The sequence below is a fragment of the Phasianus colchicus genome, chromosome 19, assembly GCF_987193195.1.
Source record: "Phasianus colchicus chromosome 19, bPhaCol1.hap1.1, whole genome shotgun sequence".
Lineage (NCBI taxonomy): Eukaryota > Metazoa > Chordata > Aves > Galliformes > Phasianidae > Phasianus > Phasianus colchicus.
Window position 1 is genome coordinate 3,120,062 of NC_143454.1, and position 14,139 is coordinate 3,134,200.

Genomic DNA, 14,139 nt, shown 5'->3' on the forward strand with positions numbered 1-14,139 from the left:
GCTGGGCAGTGCAGAAATGAACAACGAAAGATCCCCTTTTCTTCAAAGCTACTAAAAGAATTGCTTAATGAGCAATTGACTTCTCAGATTCAATTCCACAGACAAGATCTTTAGTGTTCAGAATCTCAAAGTCAACAATTTGCTCTGCCTACACACATATGGACAGTGACAGCAAAACAGTGTGGCAGAGGGGTGGCAACTATGAGAGCAGCTCTCTTTGCTGTACCAGTAAGAGGATATTCTAACAATCCCTCCAGGTAGACATAGTCTGGATGGGTTTGCTTGAGCAAGTCTAAAAAAGGAGGAAGAAACCCTCTTGACCAAAAAAAAAAAAAAAAGAAAAAAAAAAGAAAGAAAAAAAGAAAGAAAGAAAGCCCCCAAACTTGTGAGCAGACAGCTCCCATAACAGTCTCTATTCTGAAAAAGGAATCAGAGAAAAAGACCTCACCCATTAACAAAGAGTGGGGAACAATGGAAACTGTCAAAAAATAGCCCTCACGTCAGAAACAAAAATGCCCCTTTACACATCCAAAAAAGCACACAGCTGAGCCTGGGAGGCTGTCAGGCTTACGTGTCTCCCAGGCAGTTCTCCTTTGCAGAAACTGCCAGAAGAACCAGATGATACTGAATTCCAGTAACCAAAGATGGGGATGGAAGAAGAGAGGAAATTTTTGGCAGGACTGAGCCAAAGTAATGAGTTCCTGTCCATTCAGTCTCTGCACCAAGAACCCAGACACCAAAACTTTGTGGGACATGACAACAGTATGTGTGTGCATCTTCCTTGGGTCTTACTTTGTAAAGCAATGACAGAAGCAATTCATGAGAAAACTGAATTATAGATAAAATCTGAATGAGCTGTGTAATACAATAATAAAAATGGTACACCCTTCTGAATTTGTGGGAAGTTACTGAAGCAATTGTTGTAAACATTTTCAAGCTGGGATACAAATAAACACTGATATCTAGCTGTGCACCCACGAAACCTCAGAGATCTGACCACCTTTGTGGCATGCAGTGTGGCACTGAATTCAAAGCTTTTGCTCTACTTGTTACTCAGAATTCCCCTCCAATAGCAAATGGAAAAGAAATGATGCTGAATGACAAAAAGGACAGGTAAATGTCGAGAGGAGCAGAAAACTCACTCACCAGCAGGCCGATCACTTGAGTTGCCCTCTTGACTCATCCTTCCAAAGCTGGCACCAAATTAGGATGCTGAGATTAATGGCCTACAGCTCGGAGTTGGTGGGCCAAGCTCTTGCTTCTGAAAAGAGGAAGGCAGTGTTAGGATCAAACTGTAGGAACTTAACCCTGTGTGGCAAAGGAAATATCATGTGTGTGGTGCATAGCCTTTCTGTGTAATCCAGGTACTGAACAAACCATGTGAGTTCATGACTTCTCATAGAAATCACAGTACATTGCCAGGAGATCAGAGAAGTGAGCAGGGAATTGGTAAAGTCAACTAAAAAACACCTATCACTGGCATGTGAAACCTCATGAAAGTCATTACATATAGCTAAAACTACATCTGGTTCCTGGAATAGTGCAAGATTAGATTTCAGTTTTCAGTTGCACCAACAGGAGTTTTTATCACTGTTTACTTGATCGAGACAAACAAAAAACAGACCTAACTAACCTCCAAAGTGGACAGTGAACATGAAAGCATGTTTTTGCCACAGTCAAGCAGCTCCTCCTCTTTGTTTGCTTGCCCTTCCACTCATCACATCTTGATTGTGGTAGAGTTGGGAACAGAACCCATGTCTCCCAAATCCCAATCCAGTGCCTTAACCACAACATCCTTCCTGCTGAATCACACTGCAGAATTGTTTATCAGGAAGGAAATTCCCCCTTGAGAGTACTCACTCTGAGTGTGCTGGTGGAACACAAGTGCTTAGAAAAATACACATGTACCAGGAATAACAACAAGTGATTTAAGTCACTGTACAACAGGCTAAAGGTACATCAGCATTTTGGTTTTTGTTTGCAGCAGTATGAAGAAAGCACCATCTAACAGGACATCACAAAGAGCAAGAAGTGCATCCGGATGTCCTCAGAGTAACAGCCCCCTGGTCTTCAAAAGATGATACGTAACTTCAGAAACATCCATCCCACATTGAGCATTAGGCATACGTCACTCCGAGGGGGGAGATCCAAAGGTTTATGTTCTTACCAGGCACAGTGAAGGTCACTTTTTGTAGCATTACACACTAAGTTGTTAAGTGCAAGCAGCTGTACAGTGTGATCTTAGGGTCAGAATTAACCTCAGCATCTTGTAACAGCAAAGGGCCTTTGCTTTCTTTTAGGTTTTCAGCCAAAATTAAATGTACAATGGACGGAGATAGCAGAAGTGGAGCAAATATTTTTTAACCTAAGCATAGCTTTCCCCATCAGCCTCCTAGAAAACAAAAGGGTTGTAATTTGTCTGCAGTCTGTCACAGTACACAGCCCCCTGGTACAGCAAGTTCCCGCTCCAGGATTCTGAAGAATTTGGCTCTGTTCAGCAGTTGGGCAACAGAGAAGCATTTCCCCACGTGCAAGCCATGGCTTTTCAGGTTGTGTCCTGAGGGAGCCCCTACAGTAACCAACATGAACGTGCCTGGGCAGATTCCCAGAGCTCTGACAAGATTTCTTTTACACTCCCTTTAAAATGTCACTGTATAGGGATTCCAGAAGGACTGTCTTTTGGGGGGCAGGGAACCCAAACCAAGCCCTCAGCCACAGTGTTGTGGGGTCACATTCATAGATCTAGAGCAGCTTTTAAAGACACATAGACGTGCCTGGCTGCCTGCCTCAAGAGCAGGCCCACGCCAGATGCTCTTATGCTCTGGTGCACAGGGCTGCCATGGGCTGCAGGACAGCTATGGGCCAGGTCTGCCCCACAGACACAGGCTGAGCCCCAAAGGTGCTCTGCTGGAGCACCAGCCACACTGCAAGGAAGAGTCTTCTCCCTAAAGGAGCCTGGCCCGAGGGCAGTCATACCACCACGTACCCACACATACCCTACAAGCTTCTGTTCCCCACAGCCATCTGCTAGATTTGCTCGTTAAACTCCAGGACTGCAGTGATCCCCACACCACACCAGAAGCACCTCTCAAACCAACTGCAGGGGGTACTGGTGCTGCTCTGGAGACACGGCCCCTCTGTGGGCACTTTAGCTGGGATCCACCCATCACATGCAGCTCACCCAACCTGGGCCCTTCCACTGACCAGAGGAGATGGGGCACCCCCAGGAGCTCCCCTGGACACTGCTGACCATAAAGAAATGCCTATGGAGAACCAGTTTCTCCCTGCTGACCATCTAGAAACTCTGGACAGCTACCTCAGCTGAGTGTCTAACCAATCGATTTTCCTCTGTACCATTAATTCTCCCCAGAATTGAATATATGCATGTGCTGGCCCATACACAGCACATACAGAAACACACCAGATACCGCCAGGCAAAGCACCAGCATGAAACAATTCTGAATTCTGCTCACAGCTCTGCTTCCTCACACAGCGAGCACCACACCAGGAGCCGCAGACTGCTCAGGCAGGGCCACCCGTTGCTGCAGAATGGGAGCAGAGCGCTGGGCCCAGCACCAGCAGGGATGAGCAGCAGGCCTCCCTCGCGGCGTGCCATCCCAGCCCAGCTGCACCCAGCTCCTCAGGCCCACAGCTGGCGAGCACAGAAACCTCTCCCCCCAGAAAGCAGCCTCACCAAAGCAAGCAGGACGTTTCAGTTCCGCTCCGCTGTGGAAAACAATGTGAAAGTGTGAAGTGAGAGTAACTGAAAGTGTTAGAAACAAAGAGACAGCGACCAGGAAGCGATGTTTATTTGTATTCTCCATGCTGGGATTGCTAAGTCTACCTCGCATTCTTGCAACCTGGCTTTTATTGCTTTATTGTTACGGAATGTACAGGCACACACAGCCAAAGATACCAGCATCAAGGATTTCTTTCTCAAAAGCAAATGAATCGGGAGTATGGGTAAGGCTAGCCCCAGAAGCCCTACTGAAAGGCTTATCCAAAGTCCATGCGTGTCTCTTAACTGACTTTTACAGACTTTGGATCCTGTACTAAATCCATTTCAGCAGACCTGGAGCCAGATTTGGGTTTTCCAGCTTGTGTCGGTCACAAAATCAATCTCTTCCCAGAATTGATATCCAGACTGGTAACCCACAGCACCCAAATCTGCTGCATTCCGGGATTATGTCACCTCAGACCTCAGCTTGTCACACTTTGTCACTGCCTACTACTGAGCGTGTTCACAAGAAATCCCAGGGTGGTGGGAAGCTAACTGTCTCCTGTTGTGTCTTTGGAGTGCCACGAGGTCCCAATGAGATCTCTTTCTCTCTCTGCTTCAGGAAAATGAAATTCTTACAAAATGATCATTGTTTTTGGAACAGTTAAGGAAATCATTTTACACCATTATTATCATAATAAGATTCACTGGAACAGCTGACAGCTTGAAACAGAAATCAGTAGAGTTATGCCATTCTGCAGTACCTCCTCTGCCTCATTAGTTCTGACATTAAAATTAGAAAGCAGCTGACAAAATATCAACATATATCCAACTCTCTTACGGATTGCCAAGGCTTTCAACTTCAGCATGGTTAAATGCCAGCTTCATTTTTGCATGCTGTACTCCTGACAGTAGAGCTCACCCTCCCTTATACAAACAGCAGCCTCACCTCTTCCCTTCCTGCATGGGAAGCAGTTATCATCAGGGTCTGACTGAAGGTAATGCAGTGATTACATCTACACTACATCTGCAAGGCCTTTGGTAAGGCCCAATACTGCATGCTCATCTCTAAACTGGAGAGCTATGGATGTGAATGGTGGACTATTTGGTGGATAAGAAATTAGTCGGATGGTCGGAACCAGAGGGCTGTTGTCAGCAGCTCTATGTCCAGGTGGAGGCCAGCGACAAGCAGTGTCCCCTGGGGTCCATCCTGGGATCAGTGCTCTTCAATGAGGCTCAACAAGGCCAAGTGCGAGGTACTGCACTTGAGTTGGGGCAATGTCAGATATGAGTACAGATGGGAGAAGAACGTGAGAGCAGCCCTGCAGAGAAGGACTTGGGGGTCCTGGTGGACAAAGAGCTGGACACGAGCAGCAGTGTGCGCTCGCAGCCCGGAAGGCCAGCAGCACCCTGGGCTGCACCCACAGAGGGCTGGCAGGGAGGGGATTGTCCCCCTCTGCTCTGCCCTCGTGAGGCCCCATCTGGAGTACTGCGTCCAGGCCTGGGGCCCCAGCACAGGAAAGACGTGGGGCTGTTGGAGCGGGGCCAGAGGAGGCCACGAGGAACGCAGAGGGCTGCAGCACCTCTGCTGCAAAGACGGGCTGAGGAGCTGGGGGTGCTCAGACTGGAGGAGAGAAAGCTGTGGGGAGACCTCATTGCAGCCTTCCAGTTCTTAGAGGGAGCTTATGAACAGCAGGGAGAACGACTTTTTACACAGCGTGATAGTGGCAGGACAGGGGAGAATGATTTTAAACCAAAAGAAGGGAAATTTAGGTTAGATGTTAGAGGGAAATTCTTTACCCAGAGGGCAGTGAGGCCCAGCACTGCTGCCCAGAGCTGTGGGTGCCCATCCCTGGAGATGCCCAAGGCCATGGATGGGCACTGGGTATCCTGAGCTGGGAGGCAGCCAGTCCACGGCAGGGGTGGGGATGGGGACTGTGAGGGCCCTTCCAACCTAAGCCGGTCTGTGATTTTGAGATTACAGCCAGGAGATACTGGGGGTGTGCAGAGAGAAACCTAACAGAACTTCCTGCAATGAGATGAAACCTCTTTCTCAAAGGAAAGGAATAAAAAAAAAAAAGAAAAGAAAATCACAGCTGAAACTTGAGTCCCTGAAAGCCTAGAGGACCTTTAAATGTGATGCTTCAGTGCCTTGTGCCTCCAAACGCTCCCACTTGAGGTACACAGTGACTCCCAAGGCACGTGTGAGTCAGAGGAAGGAGCACACACTCACCCACACAGGGCTCCTGCTGCTGCCTGTCCCACGCAGATCAGTGCCCAAGCATTTGCCTATCAGAGCATTTGGTGAGAATAATGCTTGTCCTTTCTTCCTGTAAATCTGAATGCTCATGATTATGGATGACAAAGCAAATACATTCTTAATAATTACTGCAGCCTCCAGAATTACCTGGGGGACAGTTTGCTACCTGGCTTCCTAGAAGCTAATTGCACCAAGAGGAAGAAACCTGCTCACAGCCTGCCCTGCCACTGTATGCCGGCTTGGAGCATCAGAAGGGCTCCAGCCTGACATCCTTCATCTCCTGCAAACCTCCACTCCCACCAAGAGGCTCCCACAGGCCAACAGCACACGCAAGCACAAACCTCTGTAAATTCATGTGCAGCACTACGGCTGCTGGTCTCTGCCCTTTCTTATTTCCCTCCATCTCTTCAAAGCACTTATGAAGTCTTCCTGCTCCATCAGCAGCACAGTCCTGCTCTACAGAGCAATTTCCCCCTGCCCATCTCGCTGCCCTTATGCATCCATCATTCAGTCTTTTGGAAATTTCACGCTGCAAACAAGAGGCACAACCCGAGGCACTGCTGGAACCCAGGGCAGGACTGCGGGCACTCTGCCTGGTGCCCAAGGCCATTCCGCAGCACGGTGTCACGAAGGATGCTGGCTCTGGCCAGCAAGGTGCTGCAGCGCAACCCGCAGCAGTGCAGCTGTGTTTGCTGGACTCGGGCACCCTCTGCTGACAAACCACCGCCGAGCTGCTCATCCCAGCAGCAAGCCCACAAGTTCCAGGCTGGAAGGGCCACATCCTGCTAACGTAATCTTCAGCTCCTTTTCTAGAAGGGCATCTTGAGACTCAAAATTCCTTATCTCCTATTTGTTTATTTAAATATTTATACAAGATAATACTAATCACAAGTTTACCTCCTTCATCTAGGTTTGCTGATTTGCTCCAGTAAGTGAGCCCACAGCATAACAAAAGCGACCCTACTCTTGTACCTGTGTTACATAAAACCTTTTGTATTTCTCATCCTTTCCACCTACCAATGCCCTCCAGCACCTTGCGTGCAAACCCTTCCTCTCCCTTCATTCCAGAAAGACACATATCAGGAAGGCAGCCTAAACTCCAACACTAGTTTGGAAGATGACAAGGACAAAACCCAAAGCACACGGGTCAAACTCTGGCATCAGTGAACGGTGCAGACCCAGCTCCATGCTTTTGCAGGAGCAGAGGAGCTGGGCCTGGCAGGGCTCTGTGCCACCCTGCAGTGCAACCTGGCGGCAGCAGGGGAGGAAAGATGTGTTCACACACACCCCTGCCACACACCCAGCACTGACCCCACAACGTGACCCACACAGGTCTCATCAAAGTGATGCAGGTACACCAAGATGTATGAGTGGGATTGGCAGCACCCAAACTCTCTGACAGTGGAATGAAAGGGTTAGCTTAGTTAGGCTGTCGGCTTGATGCACCCTGACCACTTCAGGATTCCAGCTGAACAATGAACAGAGAATATTCTGTGTAAAGACAGCAGTGAAATAGAAACCCAACTTTCTGAGAGGTGTTAACACGAGAGGCTGATTTTCAGCCTCAGTCTTATCTGCATTTTTCTGCTGCTTGCTTTTTCTGTATTCACATGAAGAAAAGGCCCAAAGAATAAGCTCTGCTTGCCAGTTTGCTTATGCTTATAAACCACAGGACAGCTTTCCAGGCTTACCAGACATTTGTGCTGCTATTTTCTAAAAGCTCTTTCAAGGACCTGAAGGTACCAGACCTACCCAAGGTTCTTCCAGCGCACCACTGTGCTTCCAAACTTACACAAACTTTGGAAATATACAATGCAGAATTTTTAACCAGAATCAAAATTTAAATAAAAAGTCCAAATAGAAAAAGAGGTGAAGGTGGCACACAATTTACCAATTTCATTCCAAGTTGCTGACCACAACTGAAAATGACTGCAACAGACACAATGTGGAAAAGAAACCTTGCAAAGCCATAGGGCACAGTAATGGACGTGGCTGCAATAGGAACATGTAACTCCTTCTTACTAGAAGACACAGTGTAAATGTGCTGTAAATGTTGACAGTTCAGTAACTTAAGTGCTCCCTCCCATTCCTCCCCCCCTCTTTAATCTTACTGTACTGTCTTATTTCCAATCATAGAACAAACTCATGCTAACAGCATAACCAGAATAGCTCTGCAGACTTCACTGTTTCCCAAAACAGAGCTGGAGCAGTTTCGTTTTGACTTCTTCAGGCTCTTTGTCTGCTTCCCAGCAGTCTGATTTCAAGTTTAGGCACCACGATTAAGCAATGAAGCCAGCACTATTAACATCTGTCCAGCACTCTGTGACAGAGAGCATGTGAATGCTTTCTCCTGGATTGCAGAGGAAGCTTCACTATTCTGCGCAAACTTAGTTGTTATCTTTTTTAACACATGAGCCATCCTCCAGAGTCCAACACTTCCAAAAGGCTCTGACTGAGGGGCTCTGGTGAGCGTGGCCATGACAGCTGAGGTTGCCACTCGTGCCAGCTGCTAGCCCACCTTCCCCTGCCAGCAGAGGCTGCCTGGGAGCACAGCTGGGCCAAGCCTGCGCAGCACATGGCTCTGCTTTCCATTTTGGCACATTAACGTGAGCAGTGGGTGAAAGTATTTGTGCGAAACTGCTGTGCTCTGAGCTAGAGAAACAGATACAAGGACACATTCCTTCTGCAGCACTAATAAACAGTGGGGGACAGTCATGTCCTAAATTGTTGCAGCTGTTTGGCCATCAGACATGAGTCAGAACTCTAACATGGATCATCAATGCATGCAGGAGCATGATCTGAACTTTTACCTTCTGCTGAATGCTTCACTTTGGGGGTCGATCCCAAGGGACCACCAGGAGAGAGACTTCAGCCATATCTGCACTGCAGAGTTTTGGAAGCACAAACAAGTTGGTAAGCTCGCAGTAGAAATCATCACTTCCTGACTCACAGATGCTCAAGCAAACTTCCAGACAAAACGGATGCAATTTTAAGAATTGTGTCCTTTAGGGAAGGAGGGAGGGAGGAAGGTTTGTTTTTGACAAAACAGAGTTGAAGCTTTTCTTCTCCTGGGGGCTTTGCCCTAATAGCTGTAGCTACAGACACAACACTACATAAACTTTTACTGGATGAATGAGTAATCTCACCAATCCAGTAAATTTTCTCCATCTTGATCTGCTTCCCTTGCTAATCTCCCTTTCTGTTCACTCAAAGGAGCTTAAACTATGCCATGCTGATTTATTTTTGATAATATTCACTCCAGACCAGGTCTAAACACTACAATAATCCAAGGATTTCCTCTCAAATTAACATTTCCTCTGTTATTGCTGTCATGAGCAAATCCCTCAGATCCCAACTGTCTGCAGCTCTACATCTTCCCTCCTGGACTGGAGTTAAGGCAGTGCTCTGCAGCTCACACAGGATTCAGGCTACACTCAAATTGGTGGCACCCCCCTTCTTTTTCCTGCAGGCACTGTCACAGTCTGCCTCATAAAAACTGCCAGAATTCAGGAGGAATCTCACAAGCTATTGGCACTTTCATTTCTAGGTTATCTTGTCAGGCTTGACCCAGATTTTCTTCAGGTTTTTCTCACTTGAGATCTGATACGTCTTGTCAACAACATGAAGCCTGCTGTTGTTCTAGTAAGTTTTACCTCTTATTTATGTTTGGCTTTGATGTGAGCATCTCTATGTATAGGTCCTCTGATCCCCTTCAGGGAACATCTTCATTAAATGCCTGAAAAGCAAGTAGCTGGGCCAGCCATTTTGCTATTACTCCACAAACCTCTTACCTTATAAAAGCTTGAACTGCTTTGAGAGAAATGTCAGTTTCGGAGTGACCTGACATGCTGAGACAGAGGGCAGCAAGGAGGCAGAACATCAGATGGCACTGGGGGCCTTGTTTGAGCACTGAGAAGACCACTATCTCACACAGCTCAGCTATTACATCCAAGGGACTAAAAACCCCACGGGGACTAAAACCTCACTCTAATCCTTCAGTGCAAGGCTTCTCGCTGTTTCTGTCTGAGCAAGTTTTGTTTTTGCTGTCATCTCCAAATGATATCAAGGTCAATCAAGATTGCTCCTCAAGGTCAACCGAGTCTCTGTCAAGCTCCCAGAACTTGAAGCCAATGACTTCACCACGCTTACCCTGCACACCTCCTCACCTTCCACCCACAGCAAGATACACTGTCTTCCCACAGTGCAAGGCTAATGTGGAAGCCTGGAAAGCCAAATAAAATCTGAGCATGTTTTTTACAATATACGATGTGGCACACAATGTGTGCCAAATTTTGGTCACTTCCCAAGCCATGTCAGTGCTATCTATACCATGTGTGATAGTAAACTGATGTGAGTTCTTTCTCACCTTTTATCTTCTAAAAAAGCTTAAAGAAGGTCTTCTTCAGTAAGCAGGCTTTGAATGCAGTGTTTATGCCATGAGTTGGATTAATGAGGTCACAGTTGGTGGCGGAAACATCTTTCACATGGGAGACAGGTTTGTAATCAAGTTTCAGAGGTGTTGGCATTGTCCAGAACAAGGCAAATTTTGAAGCTGAAACTTTGCTCTCCTCACAGCATTCCTTCCTACGGCACCACGTAATAACAAACCCTACCTCAAACACCTGGGGTGGGAGCCAGGACTCTCCTTGCACTGGAAGATGGGTCTGCAGTAACCCTCTCACTGCCCTTTGCTTACCTGCTAAGGGGAGCCAGCCAGGGCTTTCCTTTCCATCCTCCTCACCACCACTCAGCAAATGGATCTCACAGTTTCAGAAGAAACAGAGTACTCAAAGGCTCAGATTAATTTCCAGAAGTGGTGTGCAGTGCTGCACATGGCTCCTGTGAGACTGGCTGCTCAGACCAAGAGATGCCAGTGTGCTAGAAAAACCTCCACCATTGCCTACAGAATTTGAGCAAGATGTTGTATTAGCCAGCTTTTGGATTGTTAGATATCCATAAACAGTATTATTAACCTGAAAGGCATGTGTTTTTCTCAGTATGATTTATTAGCTTTAGTTACAGTTGCAATAATGACAGTCTAATTTTTCACCAAGTATTACAGCTTATGCATAGCTTTAACCACCTTTTGAAAGACCTGTAAGTAATGACGAATCAACTCATAAAACAATAAAAAAGCTAGAACCAACATATTATTCTCCTTTAGGCATGGGCAGAAATATCTGATTTATGTCTGCCAAATGATTTGGCGTCTGAACAACTGGCAGCAAACTCAAAGTTAAATACCAAAGCTGTGGGCAACCACTGGAAAGATCAGAATTCTTTCCCTTTTCATTTCTACATGAAATGTCTGCTCAGGGGTGATATAATCTAATCCGCTTGTTCACAGGGCAGCAAGCTAGCTACATCAAGCAAGTGTGACTACACTGTTTTGCCACAATGCCATGAAGTGTCTCTTGTGAAGCTTTATCTATGCACAAGTCCACACTTGATCAAAGTAACCACTGCAGAGATCCCACCCTGTACAGCTCTCCTGCAAAGCTCTCCACTCTGCAAGTCTGCTTGTGCAAATGCCTACCAGAAACTGCAGGGACTGAAAAGCAAACAAAAAGGGAACCCTGACTTCTCCTCTGGTTTCACTCATTCAGCTGGCAGGCACTGCGGAGGCGATGCTTAGGTGGTTGGTAAAAGGAACAGGATGCTACATACTCTATCCAAAATCCCCAGAACTGCTGTGTGTTTTGGCTGAAGAGAGAGCAGCACCTCTATCTCCTTCCTAACCCCCAGAGAGGCACCTTGCTGAATGGGACCAGCAGTGCGCATCGCCCAAAGGATGTATGATAACAAGAGTGTTGGGTGCTTTGGCCAACATTTGCCATATGCTGCTGTGCCACATCTGTTTGCCTTTAAACTGTTCACATTGCATCCCTTTCTTACATGCTTTTAAAGCTTTCTTAAAAGTTTTTATGGACAGTCCCAAATACCACCTCTTCCTTCACCAACCCTCCCTAGAGGAAGGGGAGCTGTCAAGTATGCATTAGCTCAGAGAAAAACCACTCTCGCTCTCCACCTCAGTGGAAGATGCCTCGGACTCCCTGCAGGTAAATGCAGCCCAGCTGCTTAAAGCTGCGCGTAACTGCAGGCTGTTCCAGGCCCTCTTCAGGGAATTTATCAGACTAGTGATGGAAATAAGGTGCAGGAAAGTTGTTATTTACTACTTATGGAAGAAGAAATTTCTCACAGCCTGACGCTGTTTACAGACAGCAATATTTGGTTAATAAACAAGAAACTCCATGACAGAGAGGAGCAGTGCAGCAAAAGGCAGAAGCAGAGGGACTGCCCGTGTTGCAATGCTTCAGAACAGAACCACAGAATCACAGAATGGCTCAGGTTGGAAGGGACCTCAAGGATCATGAAGCTCCAACCCCCTGCCACACGCAGGGCCACCAACCTCCACATTTCATACCAGCCCAGGCTGCCCAGGGCCCCATCCAACCTGGCTTTGAACACCTCCAGGGATGGACAGGGCATCCACAGCCTCTCTGGGCAGCTGTTCCAGCACCTCACCACTCTCACAGTAAAGAACTTCCCCCTGACATCCAACCCAAATCTGCCCTCCCTCAACTTCAAACCATTTCCCCTTGTCCTGCTGTTATCTACCCTTCCAAAGCGTTGATTCCACTCCTGTTTGTAGGCTCCCTTTAGGTGCTGAAAGGCTGCAATGAGCTCACCCCGCAGCCTTCTTTTCTCCAGGCTGAACAAGCCCAGCTCCCTCAGCCTGTCTTCATAGGGGAGCTGCTCCAGTCCCCTGGTCATCTCTGTGGCTCCTCTGGACCCTCTCCAACAGCTCCCTGTCTTTCTTGTACTGGGGGCTCCAGACCTGGACACAGTACTGCAGATGGGGCCTCACAAAAGCAGAGTAGAGAGGAACAATCACCTCCCTGATCCTGCTGGCCACCCCTCTTCTAATGGAGCCCAGGATAACACATCTGTGTGAATCAAAGTGGGATTTTCCTGCCACAGTGAGGATGAGATGCTGCAACTAAGGAAACCTCTGCCTTTGTTATCAAATGAGGCTGGGTGGACACTGCATTTGTGGAAGATCTGCAGTCATCACACAAATGCTTCTCCCTGTGCCTCTCACCTGCTACAGAACCTTCTGGGACACAAGCAGGAAATCAGAGGAGACATGCTGAAAGTGGAAAACTGCAAACTCCTAACAGTTATTAATCACTTCAAATGCTGAAACAGTACCGTTTCCCAAGCTGGTTGGTAAGGTTGGCACAGCTCAAGCTGAAGGGAAACTTTATAGTGATGATCAAGCAGAAAGCACAAAGCAGCCACCAGTGCTGGTGAAATGCTCAGGCTGGGCTTTCTCCAGAGGTCCTTTCCCCACCTCTGTTAGTCTGATGGGTAACAAAGCTGATGGAAGCTGATGGAAGACAGAGGCACACACAGCTGGGTCAGCAGTGGCCTGAGCTAGGGGTGCTACAGGAGGAGGACAGTTGCTCATCAATGGAGTTAGGCACTGCTTGCTATTTACTGGGAGGAATAACATCTTTTAGAGAACTGTGCATCTTCCTACAGAGCTCTACTGGAAAAGTAGCAAGCGAGGCACCAGCTCTGGGCTGCACAAAGTTCTGTGGGTGCTCCACTGTGTTTGCTGCTATGCTCAGCATCAAGCACTGAAAGGTTCCTGGAAGCACGGCAGTGTTTGCCTCCAGAAAGGCTCTTCTAAGCATCAAGCTGCATTCACATCCATACATACTAATTAAGCCTCAGAAAGGCTGTAAGAGCTCATGCACTGAGGGCTGGGGCACACTCGCAGCCCAGCCATTTTGAGACAGGAGCACTGAGAAAATAACCATGGTGTGAGACTGCAGCGTGCCTGACCTACGCTTCTGTCAGTGTTTGCAGCTTTATTGTGGCTTTGTCCCTCTGCAACACGGACACACTGTCACTCCCAGGCCGGAGGAGGAAGGACGCCAACACTCAGCACAGCCTCCCCAGTTGTCACCCTGAGCAGACAAAGGGGAGCAGTAACTGCACACACAGCAATCAGTAACTGCACACACAGTGATCAGCAACTGCACACACAGCGGCAGTTTGTCCCCAGTGCAGGACGGGCAGTGCTGATGCACGATCCCTGGTGCATTCAGAAGGCTGGATACCAACCATCTCTGGCCATGAGCTGATGACTCAC

General features: G+C 47.7%; 1 protein-coding gene across 25 annotated transcripts in view; it reads right to left on the bottom strand.

The window, feature by feature from the left end:
• EXD3 (exonuclease 3'-5' domain containing 3) overlaps nucleotides 1–14,139 on the bottom strand; it is a 247,190-nt gene that overhangs the window by 187,565 nt on the left and 45,486 nt on the right. For 22 of the 25 annotated variants that reach the window (XM_031601473.2, XM_090121060.1, XM_090121057.1 and 19 more), the window contains one exon: nucleotides 1,147–1,261. In XM_031601473.2, coding sequence (XP_031457333.1) covers nucleotides 1,147–1,183 — 37 coding nt within the window. In that variant the 5' untranslated portion in view covers nucleotides 1,184–1,261. Of the gene's footprint in view, nucleotides 1–1,146; nucleotides 1,262–3,694; nucleotides 4,891–8,788; nucleotides 8,862–14,139 lie in introns of those variants that run through there. The other 3 variants (XM_090121050.1, XM_090121049.1, XM_090121051.1) reach the window with 2 other exon arrangements.